This window comes from Rattus rattus, chromosome 4 (genome assembly GCF_011064425.1).
Source record: "Rattus rattus isolate New Zealand chromosome 4, Rrattus_CSIRO_v1, whole genome shotgun sequence".
Classification (NCBI taxonomy): Eukaryota; Metazoa; Chordata; class Mammalia; order Rodentia; family Muridae; genus Rattus; species Rattus rattus.
This window is the reverse complement of record NC_046157.1, coordinates 16,795,808-16,810,481: the sequence shown is the minus strand read 5'-3', so window position 1 is coordinate 16,810,481 and position 14,674 is coordinate 16,795,808. Positions and strand designations below refer to the sequence as shown.

The 14,674-nt window shown below is 44.2% G+C and overlaps 1 protein-coding gene and 1 long non-coding RNA gene across 4 annotated transcripts in view; both read left to right on the top strand.

The window, feature by feature from the left end:
* The window catches only part of Senp5 (SUMO specific peptidase 5), a 32,420-nt gene extending 20,610 nt beyond the window's left edge, over window positions 1–11,810 (top strand). For 2 of the 3 annotated variants that reach the window (XM_032900092.1, XM_032900090.1), the window contains exons 7-10: window positions 5,925–6,062; window positions 8,549–8,632; window positions 10,011–10,061; window positions 10,706–10,816. In XM_032900092.1, coding sequence (XP_032755983.1) covers window positions 5,925–6,062; window positions 8,549–8,632; window positions 10,011–10,061; window positions 10,706–10,816 — 384 coding nt within the window. Of the gene's footprint in view, window positions 1–5,924; window positions 6,063–8,548; window positions 8,633–10,010; window positions 10,062–10,705 lie in introns of all 3 variants that reach the window. The other variant, XM_032900091.1, reaches the window with a different exon arrangement.
* Window positions 11,811–12,318: 508 nt separating this feature from the next.
* LOC116898762 lies at window positions 12,319–14,348 on the top strand. The gene is made up of 2 exons (XR_004387661.1): window positions 12,319–13,184; window positions 13,233–14,348. It is a non-coding gene; the product is annotated as an uncharacterized LOC116898762 (long non-coding RNA).
* The last annotated feature ends 326 nt before the right edge of the window (window positions 14,349–14,674 follow it).

The window sequence follows — 14,674 nt, the reverse complement described above, 5'->3', positions numbered from 1 at the left end:
TTCCAACTTCCATTTATTAAGCTCTTTCATAGTTGAAGGGTAATAGTTTTATTTCTGGGATTGATAATTTGAAAACCAAAGGCTGAACCACACCCCATTTGTCCTTCCTCCTTCAGTCACATGATGCTGTCTGTTCACTTTTTTGCAACACCCAGGTTCCCTGTGTGCAGTATATTCTCTAATCACTCTCTTGTGTTCCCTGTGTGTGCTATGATGTTCTATGATCACTCTCTTGTGTTCCCTGTGTGTGCTATGATGTTCAATGATCACTCTCTTGTGTTCCCTCTGTGCACTATGATATTCTGTGTTCACTCTCTTGTGTTCCCTGTGTGCACTATGATGTTCTATAATCAGTCTCTTGTGTTCCCTGAGTGCACTATGATATTCTCTCTGTAATCACTCTCACCTTTTTCTTGTTTTCTTTTCTCTTCTCCCACAAGCCTAGGACCTTTGTGTATAGCCCAGGCTGGTCTTGGGACTCATCCTTTTCTTGGCTTGGCTTCCCAGTACAAGGATCACAGAACTGTGCCATCACTCCTGGCCTCTCTTACCTTTTATGTTTTTCTCCTTCCCAGTATACTTCACTGCCTGGTTGTAGAATGTATTTCTTGTCCCTTCTCTCTGAGAGGCTTTGTTTTTATGCAGTAATACCAGAGTAGTTTGTGACTAATGGTATAGACAGGGACGAACTTGAAGTACACTCTAGGAACCTGGGTGTGGAGGCCATGGATCTATAATCCTAGCATGCATACAGCTAAGATATAAAAGTGTAGTAAATTCAATGCCAGGATTTCTGGATCATGTCTCAAAAAAGCCCCCAAAACAAGTCCTAGGAGCTTGTTATTCTAGTAGTGTTTCTAGTTCAACCATTGTGGGATTCATGAAATGTGAAATGTAGTTGGTTTTTAGAGTATATTTAGTTGTTAAACATTTAATGAATTCCCCCACCTTTGGGGTGTGTGTGTGTGTGTGTGTGTGTGTGTGTGTGTCTGTCTGTCTGTCTGTCTGTCTGTGTCTGTGTCCATGTATGTAGAGGCATGAGGACAGTTTTGAGTATTGTTCTTCCATGAGCCATCTGTATTGTCTTTTGGTTTGTCTGGTTTTGAGGCAGGCCGTGGGTATCTATCTTTTTGGTTTGTCTGGTTTTGAGGCAGGCTTGGGTATCTATCCTTTTGGTTTGTCTGGTTTTGAGGCAGGCCGTGGATGTCTTGGAACTCAGTCTGTAAGGGTTTCCTTGCCTCCACCTCAGTACTGGGACTAAAAGCATACTTGCTCCTGGCCCACTTTGTGTTTTAAAACAGGGTCTCTTACTGCCCTGGATCTTGTCGTATAGGCTGGGCTGCTGACCAGCATGCTCTAGGGATGTACGGATTCAGTGTCTCCTGTGCTGGGATTATCAGTGTGTCACACCCAGCTTTTTACACTCTAGCCTGGGGATCAGTCTCAGAGGAAACACTTTACCCACTGAGCCATTCATTCCCTAAGCACTTTTCTAGGAGGTGCTGATGAGGAAGGTAAGTTTTGCTCTGTCTCATGGCACAGTAAATAAAAGCCGATGAGAGAGTGTAGTTTGCTTGTGGAGACCGGAACAGAAGGAAGGGCAATGCAGCTTTCGTTCGTTCGTTTGTTTTTTAGATGTGTGTGTCCCTGGCTGTCCTGGATCAGCTCTGTAGACCAGGCTGGCCTCAAACTTGAGAGATCCATGTGCCGCTGCCCGTCTCTGCCTCTGCCTCCAGAGCAAGGGCTGGGATGACTCCTGGCTCCTCACACACTACTGTTTTTCCAGTCACTATGTAGGCACGATTGCTTGGAAACCATAAGCCACTGACTTTGTTGATTGTCCCGTCCCTGGTTCCCTGAAGTAGAAGGTTGGGATTGAGAATCCTTGCTGTTTGCCCATAGGTTTCTCTGGCAGTCAGTCTCCCATCTCATTCAGGCTTTCCCCAAACTTAAGTCCAGTGCATTTAGTTCTCTTTTATTTTTTCTGATTCTCTGATTTCCCCATCCCACCACACCCTGATACACACACACACACACACACACACACACACACACACACACACACACACACGTGTGTATTCTCTCTCCCTTTCTTCTTCTCTTCCCCCTGCCGTTCTTTACTTTCTCACTGTAGCCTAGGCTGGCTTCTAACAGTCTTTCCGTCTCAGCTTTCTGGGCATCTGGATTATAGATGTGTGTACTCGGCTGCATTCTTAAATGCATTCCCATAAATGGAATAGGAATCTTAAAGAGCTCTAGTGATACCCAGTTTACAGTTTACATTCCAGTTTTTGCTCCAGGAACCCTGAAGACTGTCAGACTTGAAGGGGTAAAGCAGGGATGGTGATGCTTGTTGGGCCTGATGATCACAGGATGGATGCAGGATGTGGACAGATAAATGCACACACTCCTGAGCCCTGTGTGGCTGAGGGAGAGCAGTGTGGAAGTGGCCTCAGGTGCATGAGCTGTGACTGGATGAGCCGTGATGAGCTCTGCTGGGCAGCTACTATTTAGGATTGGGTAGAACTAAAAGGACAGGAGCATGGGCTGGAGTACAGCTCCGGAGTAGAGCACGTGCTGCTCTGTGGGAGGCGCAGGGTCTGTATGTATACATGTATATGTATGTATGTGTGTGTATGTGTATATATGTATATATGTGTGTGTGTATGTATATATTGCATATCACGTGTGGGTGGGTGTGTTTCAGCCGGGAATTTTACATAGCTATGGAAGATAGAGGTGAACAAATGTTTTGTTTTTTTTTTTTGGTTCTTGTTTTCGGAGCTGGGAACCGAACCCAGGGCCTTGCGCTTCCTAGGCAAGCGCTCTACTGCTGAGCTAAATCCCCAACCCCTTGAACAAATGTTATAAACAGAATGAATGGTTTTTGTGGAAAAAGGATATGTTCATGGGAAGTATTTGAAAAATACATATTATTTTGTTAAAATAAATTATTCTATTCTCTGGATTATCAAATTAGGATAACTAAAAAAATCCAGCCATATGTTAAATGTTAAGAAACTAATAATAATATCAAAATGGGTGCTTGAAAATAAAGAAAATAAAGTGACCCCTAACTGAAGTTCTGTGCAGAGCAAACAAAGATGAAGCCGGTGTGTTGGTGCATGCCTTCAATCCCAGCTCTCCACATGTGAGGACGTGAATCTCTGAGCGTTCAGGGGTAGCCTAGTCTACATAGCGTCCTCTTCTGACGCTCTCAGACAGCTACAGTGGCGTGCCAGTACACAGACATGCTTGTGTATACAACACTGTCAGACACACACTAGTACAATAAATGTGTACAATGACTTCTCGTTGAATAACGAGACAGCACGCAGGCTCATGAACCCTAATGCGTTCAGTGTGATTGCATTGATACACAATAGAGCATTCTACCCTAAAAGGGAAGATGGCTTAGCTGGTAAAGTGGTCATCTTCAACCCTAAGTTCAGTCCTTGACCCCATGTTGTTGAAGGAAAAGAACTGACTCTCACAAGATGCTCTCTGACCACATGTCCTGTGACATGCACTGTCCATGGACACAAAAACACAAATGTTAAAGTGTAAAGAAAGTCAGGTGTGGCAGGGCACATATTTAGTCCCAGCACTGGGGAGGCTCAGGCAGGCGGAGTATGAGTGAGTTCCAAGACAGGACTGCATAGAGAGACTCTGTCCCAAAAATCAAAACAACAAAAAGGAGAAGATTGTTAAAAAAAATTTTTTTTTCTTTTAAAGATGGGATCTATGTTTCTCTTTATTTCCCATATAGATTCACGGTATACTTTATTTCCACAGTATATGTATACCCAAGCTAGCCTTGAACTTGTTACACAGCCCAGCTGTGTTTATCTCCTTTCCATGTACCTAAGGGACATTCGTAAGGACTGATCATATACTTGTCCACTGGAAAGTTGTAGAGATGTTCTCCTCTCATTATGAATCCACCTGAAAACAAGGGCCCGGAAGATAAAGGGTGGCAGCCAGGGAGGCTCTGTGGATGAGTTCCTTACAGTACAGGTGTGAGGACTTGACGTGGCTTCAGCTTCAGAAAGAGACAGAGGAGCAATGGAGGAAAGACAGCTCATGCTGAGCCCCTCCAACATGTGCTACTGTCCACAGGCACGTGTGCTGAGACATATATCACACGAATTTCAAAAAGACAGTGGAAGTTTGAGGGGAGCCTTGTAGGATCGATCACACCTAATGATCCTGACCCTAAGGAGGTAGAAGCAGGAGGATCGGAAAGGAGTTCCTGGTCACCAGCATTTACACAGTGGGTTCAAGGTTCTTCCCAAATATAGGAGAGAAAACAATTAATGCCGTCAAATCTCATTATTATTAAGTAGTCACACATTCAATTCCAGAAAGCAAATAAGATAGCAGAAGACATAAATAGGGAAGACAATAAAAGTAATAACAAAATATGGAAGATCACTTTTAATTTTAACATCGTATTTCTCTACGCATTCCCTGGTCTGTGTATAGGTGTCTGCATGCACAGCACACATGAAGGTCGTGGGGCAGCATTGTGGACTCAGTTCTCTTCCCCAACAACTCTTGCTATCACCTCCCAAATACTGGGATTGCATGGATGTGCTGTGATGCCCAACCGACTCATTTTCACAAGTGTTTCTGGAGTAGCTACTGCTTTGTTACCTTTGGAAGTTTTAACTACATCAGTGTATTTACTGTGTGAGTGTGTGGGTACCCACATGCCATGATACATGTGGAGTTCAGAGAACTTTTTGAATTGTGGGAGTCAGTTCTCTCCTTCTACCATGCTGGTTCTGCACTGAACTCCGATCCCAGCTTGGTGGTGGGTGCCTTTACCTGTCGAACCATCTCACCATGCATTCATTGGAATTAGGAGTGGAATAGCAATTTTTTTAGATTTGAGAAGACATGTTTTAGGCTAAAAAGGGCATGTTAGGATTTTAAGGATATACTTGAGTTAAAGAGCATGTATTATTATGAAGATCATGTTCTCTATTTTAACATTGGAGACACATGGTATAGACAAGACTCAAGTGTGCTGAAGCACATTTGTGTGGTTTTTCATTCCCGCCCCACCCACCCCCAGTCCCTTGTATTTTTGACACAGGTTTCTCTGTATAGCCTTGGTTGTCCTGGAACTAACTCTACAAACAAAAGTGGACTCAAACTCAGAAATCCACCTGCCTCTGCCTCCTGAATGCTGGGATTAAAGGCGTGCACCACCACCTCCCAGCTTCCTGGTTTCTTGTTTAGAACTGTATAAGGAAACTCTTGTTTCCTACTGTTACACTCTAGGACATCAGGGAGGGCATGAAAGGCAAACAAAACCAACAAAACGAAAGGAGAAGAACTAAACTTTGAACTTCAGATTTACATGAGATTACAAGTTTTATTAAAACAGACAGACAGCAACCCAGAACCACATAAAGGTGAAGAAAAGAACCAACTCCGCAGAGCTGTCTCCTGTACATTATGCATGTACACTCACACATGAATAGTAGGCTTCGTCATTTCCAACAGTTGACAAGCCTTGGTTCTGTAGGCTAATTAAAAATGAAAATGATGCTTCTCCACCCCATCCCCACCCCCTTAGTATTTTAACCTAGCAATTACACCATGGGCTTTAAATTGAGACATAGGAAGCTTGGTGGTGCACACCTTTAATCCTAGCACTTGCGAGGCAGAGGCAGGAGGATCTATGTAAGTTTGAGGCCTGCCTAGTCTTCAGAGTAAATTCCAGGACAGCCAGGACCTCACAGAGAATCCCTGTCTTGAAAAGCCAAAAGCAAGCAAACAAAAAAGGTGAGACATAGGTTCAAGTTTTCCTCACCACTTGCCCATTTTATGATTTTAGCAGGTCACACAAGGGTCTATAGGTGAACCCCGCTGGCTCTGTAGTGATGACTCACTCTGTCCCTTCTCTTAACCAGGTGGATTTGTTTAAAAAGAGTCTTCTGTTGATTCCCATCCACCTGGAGGTCCACTGGTCTCTCATTACTGTGACACTCTCCAGTCGGATTATTTCATTTTATGATTCCCAAGGCATTCATTTTAAATTTTGTGTAGAGGTAAGTTAATATTCTGCCTGTTTTATTTTCTATCTGTGGTTGGCAATGATATATCATAGCTCTAGACAGTAGTAGAAGTCAGCAGCTGCTTCAAGGATGACCAGAGGACAGCATTCAGGGCAGGGTGACTGAGCTGTCTGGTCTGAGACCCACTTTGGAGAGGGGTCCCCTATTTGGGGTCAGCATTTTAAGGAAATGCAGAAAAACACATTTTTTTCCTGTGTATGGATAGAAGCGTGTTTTCTTCATTTCCTTTAGCGCTGTTATTGTGTCAGATCTTCTAGAGAACTATCGTGCTAACAAAGTATTAGCGTTCAGGTAAAGACAAGATCTTACACAGCCCAGGCTGCTCTCAAACTGGCCAGATAACCTTGAACTTCTTTGTTCTTGCCTCTGCTTCCCACATTCTGGGGTTATAGCCATATACCCTCACACCCTGTACAGTTCAGCTCGTATCAGTAAGCGTGTAACAAGATGGGAGGCCCAATCAGCTTTCGTGAGTTTTCTGCATAATGAAGAATCAGTTAGAAAAGTATGCCTGAGGCTGGAGAGATGGCTCAGCGGTTAAGAGCACTGATTGTTCTTCCAGAGGTTCTGAGTTCAATTCCCAGCAACCACATGGTGGCTCACAACCATCTGTAATGGGATCTGATGCTCTCTTCTGGTGTGTCTGAAGACAGCCACAGTGTACTCATTCATATAATAAATGAATAAATCTTTTTTTTTAAAAAAAAAGTATACCAGATATCAAGCGTGGTGGACACACCTTTTGTCCCAGCACTTGGGAGGCAGAGGGAGGCAGAGGGAGGCAGGTCTTTGAGTTTGAGGCCAGCCAGGTCTACAGAGTGAGCTCCAGGACAGTCAGAGCTACACAGAGAAACCCTGTCTCACAAAAAAAGTTGGAGGGGGGTTATTTACTAAAGTCATAGAGCCCGTTATCTGGGGTGTGCTCTGCTCTTGTAAGGAATGTGCACAGCCTTTAGGGCGACGACTTTAAAGCTTTGATTATTTGGAGGAAATCTGAATAGCTAGAGGACCAAGCAGACTCACTGTTATGAAGAGTTCAGATTTCACCAAACTATAATAATAATTTTCATCACATCAATTTGCCAAGGTTCTTTTATTATATTGATTGAAGGTCTCCTATGTGTCCCATCCTGGCATCAACCATAATCATCTGCCTTCAGCCTCCTAAGTCCTGGGAGTATGGCTTACAATGCCATGTTTGGTTGAGACCAAGTCTGACATAGCCCAGGCTGGCTGTCAACTTGCTATGTAGCCAAGGATATCTTTGGACTCCCGGTCTTCCTGCCCTCACCACCTACGTGCTGAGTTGTACATGCTTTACTGAGTGTTGGGTTAACCCAGGGCCTTGTGCATGCCAGGCAAGCACTTTACCTACGGGGCTGCATCCCCAGGCTCATGAGCATGAATTGGAACAGTGAGAGCAGACTCATCTGTTAGATGTCAAGGCATGGTATGAAAAGTTTACAATGGAAATGTTACTTAGAAAAATATAGATTATATTTATATTAGGGACATAGACTGATTGGAACAGCCACTATAAAGTATCCAGAGAAATCATTTGTGCGTGCCTGCGTGCGTGTAGAGAAAGAGAGAGAATTTAGTATATGGTAGGGTTTAGGAAAGACAAACTATTCAGTTATGCCATTGGGGAAATGAGCTATAACTTGGAAAAGTTACAGAGGCTTGCACTGTACTTCCTACGAGAACAGATAGAAGACATCAACATGGTGGCCTTGGTGCTGCCGGCCTTGGTGCTGCCGGCCTTCGTGCTGCCGGCCTTGGTCCCAGCGTTCAGCAGGCAGACGCAGGTAGATCTATGAATTCCACCCAACCTAGTCCGGGCCACATAGAAAGACCCTATCTTGAAAGAAACAAGCCATGAAGTCCTGGTTTAATTTGGTGTTTTATGCATTCATGGAGTAGGGAAGGCCTTCTTACACTGAAGGAAAAAAAATGTCAAGGAACAGCTTGATGAATTTAAGTCTGTAACAAAGTCTGTGTCATTGTCAGATTTGGAGTTGTAGCTCAGTGATGTTTACTATACACAGGGCTCACAGTTCAATCCTCAGCACCACCAAATAAACAAACAAATCTTACCTACAGCATAGTTAGCAGCTAAGTCGTAGACTTGGAAACAATGGTTGTGATATTAATTAGCTGAATCTCTACAACCGAGTAAGGGCCGGGAGATGGACAGAGCTGGGATGCCCTTCACGTGACTTACGATCTCTGCCGTGCTCTCCTTCCGCCTGTAGATAGGTTTCAGGGTTTCAGCTGACTACAGTGAGGTGCTCTAATCCGGTGTGTAGTCTTGAGTGGTACTGGACAGGTATGAGGGAAAGTCTGGAGTAAAGCTCCGGCTGAATACTCACCCACTTGTACAGACTTCCTATCTGGTGGTGGGCAGGGTCCACAACTAATAGAGCACAACATGTGTGTTGTGGTTTCTTTTTAACCAGAATATAAGAAAGTATTTGCTGACTGAAGCCAGAGAAAAAAATAGACCTGAATTTCTTCAGGGTTGGCAGACTGCTGTTACAAAGGTAAGAATGTGGTACAAATGAAACTCCAGCGTTTGCATGGGAGGCAGTGATCCAAGTGTGGGTGCCTGCTGAGAATGTTTGAAGAGCGGGGATGAGGAGACCCTCCAGGGGCTCTAGGTAACTCAGAATGAGCTTGTATAGAACCTAATCATCTCCTGGTGCTTGCTGATAGCAGTCGCATAGTGCCATCCTCGGCACAGTTAGTAATTGTTGGTGTTCTATGGAGAACAGAGTTTGGAGGACGGGTGGCACTTACCTTGCAGTTGTAATTTCTGTATGACCCATGTAGACTCAGACATATGCTAAATGCCTATTTGGGTCCACAAAGGGATGTAGGTGTGAGGTGGGGGAGGGGGACTTTCCAAGAATCTAATTAAGACCCACTGTGTTGTTTGGCCATAGACAATGAGGTGCTCTACATGGAGCAGAGGGCCATTCATGCATAGTTCCTCCAGTTGTTGGTTCCTTGAATGATCTCATTTGACCCTTAAAACCTGTGTGTCAGGCAGTTCCTTAGGGATAAGCCCCATCTTTATAGATGGATATTAGAGGATGGTCCTTGAGCTCAAATCTGCTAGATTATTGACCCAAGGGGTCTAGGCCAAAAGATCAGTATTAGTTCGCCTTTGAACTGAGCTGAATATTACGCTTTAAAATTGAGCCATCGTTCAGTGTTTCTAATAACCTACATACTAGTTGACGTCAGAAATGAACGTGTTGAATTTTTTAATTGTCTGATTTACTGATTTATCCGTCTAGCACATTTAGGTATTCTGCATCCCTTCAGGGTCTGTCATAGTCCTGCCTAGATACAGAAACCAGTTCTTTTGGAAACATGTCTTTGCCTTTATGAGTTACTTCAAAGAATAAAACAAAATTGTTTAATCTGGGGTGAAATGTTAAGGCTTCAAAGAACTCTATGAGGTAATCTTTTCATCGCTGTGACAAAATACTTAACCAACGAAGGGAGAAAGGTCTCCCTGTAGCTCAGAGTCTGAACTCTCTGTCATGGTGGGGGATGCACGGCAGCGGAGGCACGAGGCTGCTGTTCACACTGACGTATAACCAGGAAGCATGGAGAAGTGAACGTGTGCGCCCCAGCACGTGCTTTCCGATCTACAGGGTGCTGCTTCCAGGCTCAGCCCAACTGAGTAGACTGCAGGAGGTTTGATAGTCTGGGTGCCCATTGTCCACATGTAGATTGTGGTTGCCACTTGAAAGGTCTTTTCGTGTGGCCACAGGCTAAGGTATTTAAATACTGGAGGTACAGTCTGGGACCGGAGTTCCCGGCTCTTGCTCACTTAGCCATGGAAACAGTTTTCTTATGTGAAGAGAGATTCTTGATTTATTTTAATGGTCATCTTGTTTTTCTCTTCAGTGTATTCCACAACAGAAAAATGACAGTGACTGTGGAGTCTTTGTGCTCCAGGTAAATACTACCTTCACAGTGTGTGAGTTGGTTGGTTTATTTCGAGAGATGATAGTCGCGTGTGCGTACAGTATTAGGGAACACAACACTTTCCTTTGTTGTTGGGATATATTGGTTTCTGTATTTGCACATGTAATCATTAGGAAAAACTGCCTCTCGGGGACAAGAAGGGACAGGGGGTCTTATCCATGTCTTACGGGAGGCTATTCTAAATATATCAGAGAAGTACATGTATTTATGGGAAAAGTAACTTTACACATGAGCTCAGAGATTTACAAAGACCTTGGTAGGTAACCCCACTGTACACCACACACCTCAATGAGTGCTACTCTCCCCGTGAGGTCTCTAAGTGCAGGCTCGCTCAGCAAGCCGTCACCTGGGAAACTCTTCTCATTTGGAGTCAGTGCTCTCAAACAGTGGCGCACACCTTTAATGATCTCTGTGAATTCGAGGCCAGCCTGGCCAACAAAGCTAGGGCTGCTACACAGAGAAACCCTGTCTCAAAAACAACAGCATGGTTTACAAGACCCGTGAGTGTTGTTCTGCAGTTTTAGAGTGTTAGGTGTGTGTCTGACAGGCAGAGGTGGGCACACACGCCTCTCAAGTGTCTCTGGACACAGTTTGTTGTTTTTCTTTTTCTGCAGTACTGCAAGTGCCTCGCCCTAGAGCAGCCTTTCCAGTTTTCTCAAGAAGACATGCCTCGAGTGCGGAAGAGGATCTATAAGGAGCTGTGTGAGTGCCGGCTCCTGGACTGACACTCACTCAGCAGGGACTCCAGAAGGCGCCATGTTGGAGCAGATGGTTTGTTACTTGAATCTCCAAACACTTACTGAATCTTTACAGATACTTCAGATTGGTGGTATTGGGCCACTTATTGTTACCTCAGATTTATTTTTGCCCTTCATTTCTCCTGCTATCATGTACTTTTTTTTAATGTTCAATTTAGTTTCATTTTTAACTTTATGGATTCCATACGTCCCTCCCATATTTAATATTTATTATCCAAACGCATGCATATAGACAGAGCATGCAGTAAAGAGTATTAAAAAAAAGCCTAGTAGATTTGGTGCAGCTTTTGAAACATAGTTAGATGTGAACTGAATACAGGTTTAAAAGTTAACCCCAGAACCTAAAAATGCAAGATGTTTTTGATACAGCATAGTCAGAATAGATGTTCCCCATGGCATAAAGGGTAGCTAGGAGTGTTGTGGAAAGCCAGTCATGTTTCCCTTACAGCACCTTTTGCTCATCCCTCCGATGAGTCTCCAGCATGAGACACATTCCTTCTGAAGGCCAGAGGGGCTATTCTGCTGAGGGGTGTGGTGCTCGCAAGCACAGTGCTGTTTGAGAAGAGTTAAGGTATGAGGAAAAGCAGCTTCCTTGGGTGCCAGTTAGCTTATTCTCTAAAAAGGCAAGGGGAGGGGTTATTTTGATTTGTCTGAGACAAAGTCTCACTATGTAGCCTAAGCTGTCCTGGAGCTCCCAGTACCTAGGCTGGCCTCAAACTCGAGCTAAACCTGTCTCTGTCTCCTAGTCTGGTAACATAGTACATACCAACACACTCTACAGGAAGAGTCTCATTTTGGTTTTAAGATTTATAATATGTAGAATAAATCTCATGAAGGTTTTTCCTGAGACACTGAATTTTCTTGGATTTTTTTTTTTCTGGGTTTGACTTGTAAAAAAAAAAAAACAGCATTCATCAAACTCATAGTTAAATAAATGAGAATTTGGCTTTCATGGAAGTAATTCGCTAGTTATCACCTCTCTGTGTTGCTTTCCATGTACTCCAAGGCATTTAAAATTTACCAAAAATGTTTCTACTTTAAGGTATATAAAATACAAACACTCACAGTGAAGATTGGCACATGGTCTTTTGCAGATGGTGGGAGGAGAGGGGAGGGAGGCAGCACTGAGGACCCTGGGAGAGAGCAGTGTGGAGGGATGTTCTCTCCGTCTTCTCTGGTGCCTCAACATCCCAAAGAGCTCGTTTGGCTTCCACAAGAACCAGCTGAGTCCTGGACTCAAGAACCGCCCGTTAGTGAGCGGGCTGTACAGTGTCCTGTCCTGTGGGTTAGGATTAAAGAGTGGGGCTTGCATCTCTAATCTGGCCTCTCGTGACATGTTTGAAAGGAATAGAAGATGCATATTAAGCCAAACCAGTTTTTTTCTCTCCCAGAATTGAAGGAGGGAGGCGTAAGGAACTTGTGTAGAAAACTACCAAGTACACGACAGAGGATAGCTGCCTAGGTCGGCATGAGATGTTTGAAAAACAAAAGAGGCGAAATGGCCGAATAGTGTTTAACTGCCTTGGTTAGGGCAGAGTCACCTAGGTTTACACGCAGGATTAGCAGCAGCAGCGCGACACAGGCAGGAGCCCTGGCACTCTTCTCTCCTCAGTTAGTCCTCAGCATAAAGCCAGGTCAGTGTTTCTTGTGCTTCAGGTCATTAACAACTGAGGTAGAGGCATTTTATGTTGCTACAAGTTACTGTTTCTGTAGTCCTGGGACTGAACGCAGGGCCCACTCACATGTTAGACAAGCTCTACCACTGAGCCACCACCCTCTTACAATTTTGTATTTTGAGACATGGTCTTAGGACGTTGCCTAGGCTGGCCTTGAGTTTGTTCAGTGGCTGAGCCTGGTCTTCAGTTTATATTCTTGTCACCCAGGTAACTAAGGCCAGCCCTATCAGCCCAGGCTGCTTGAAGATCTTCTAGGGAAGGGGTTTGGGGAGCAGGGTCTTATGTGACAGAATAGCTTCACACTCGCCATGTCGCTGAAGGTGACCTCAAATTCCTAGTGCTGTCCTGGGTGCTAGGATTTTAGGTCTCTGTCATCACGACCAGCTAAGGACAGAATTAGACCAGCATGAGCGTCTTCAAAATTCATGTGCAAGACATTACTATGGGATTTTGTTGGTTTGCCTATACTGAAAAAGCCAGTAGTAAGATGGCCGACTCAAATGTCTTAAGGAAGTATCTCACTTCCCCAGTGAGAGACTTCATGCAGAAGTTACAGTTGGGTTCCTTTGAGAATCTTGTTGAAACGGTTTAGTCCAGGCTGGCCTCATACTTGCAGTCCTGCCTCAGCCTACCTAATGTTTAGATTCCATGGTACACCAGTATGTTCAATTGCTGGAAGCTTCCTAATGCCTCCTCCAGTCGGAGAGATGGTCACCTCAGCTGTGAGGCATGCAGGAATAACAGACTCGAGCCATCAGGCTCTCTCCCTTCTGCCCTGACAGGACACCCTCAGGTGCACATTCAGCCTGCTCTAGCCTACATGCTGGGTGGTTTCCGTATGTCGCATACCTGTGTCTGTCATGAGTGAGACTTGGTCTCAGCACACCGTTGTTCTTTCTCTTCTTGTAATTACATGTAAACTCTGTTTAGCTTTCGAATCCTAGATTGCAGAATCTTTTGTCTTGGTGTTTGCAGTAATGCTTTGCTGTTGCTGGTTTGGCACTGAACTTTGATGCCCATAAAATCCTGGCAGACTTACGTCACTGGGGATGAATGTAAGCCTTGCACAAACTTAGAGCTATTCACATACGATGAGCCTTCAGCAAGCTGCCCAGTCCTCATGGCAGACTTACCTGGCTGTAGCTGCTTCTCTCCTTTTGTTAAACCTCTAGCAATCGATGTAGATTTAACTCATCTTTTAGTTTTCTTAGGAATCACACAGACTTAACTTTCAGTTGGCCTCTCAAGGAAGAGAAAAGAAGTTGCTGCCAATAATTTCACAGCACATTTTTGGCTTTGCACTGTATTCTCTGTTCACCATTGAATATGAATAGCATGGTCATCGGGAGTTTATGGTTGGAGAACAACAGTACTAGAGATACAGCCTGTACTCGTCTAATGTGACTTGTCCCTTTCCTCTGCAGTTGGGGCTCACTGCTTCTTCCCTGCCTTAGGACCCATTGGGGGTCTGAGTGGGTCAGAGACAGTGAGTTAACAGTGTCAACTAAATACACTGATTATGTGCTGTGCTTCATTATGTTAAGAGACCAAGTTAATCAACGGTTATACAGTACATAGTCTTGCTATGTGCTAAGCTCTGCCTCTTGGCTAGTAGATGTCTAAAATCTGGGGAATAGCATCCAAGAAGTACTATTGTATTTGGGGGTTACAAAAGCAGACCTAGACAAGTGTTCACTTGAATGATACCTGTTGGTCAGAAAGATTTTATTAAAAGATTATGATCATGTAAAAATTACAGTCAGTACTCAACCCTTCTAGCAAAATATTTTTTGAAAAATAAACTAAATGCCTTTATAAACATGTGTTCTGTGTATTTCTTAGCGTCATTCCAGGGGTGACAAGGCTCACTGAAGAACAGTGACCACTGTATGTCCTACCTATATCCTCCCATAAAGCTGTACTTCGGCAGGAGCTCCCTTCTTGGGCCTGCTCTGCTTTATCTGCTCCCACAACCACTTGCCATGCACAGCTACTGAGTATGGAAAATGGGCTTGGTGCTGTTAAAACCCAGTGCTCAACTTTATTGCCATGTGTGGTAACGCACACACTTAATCATTTGTCTTTTCAAGACAAGGTTTCTATGTGTAGTTCTGGCTGTCTTGGAACTTGATGTCTCTAGACCCTCCTG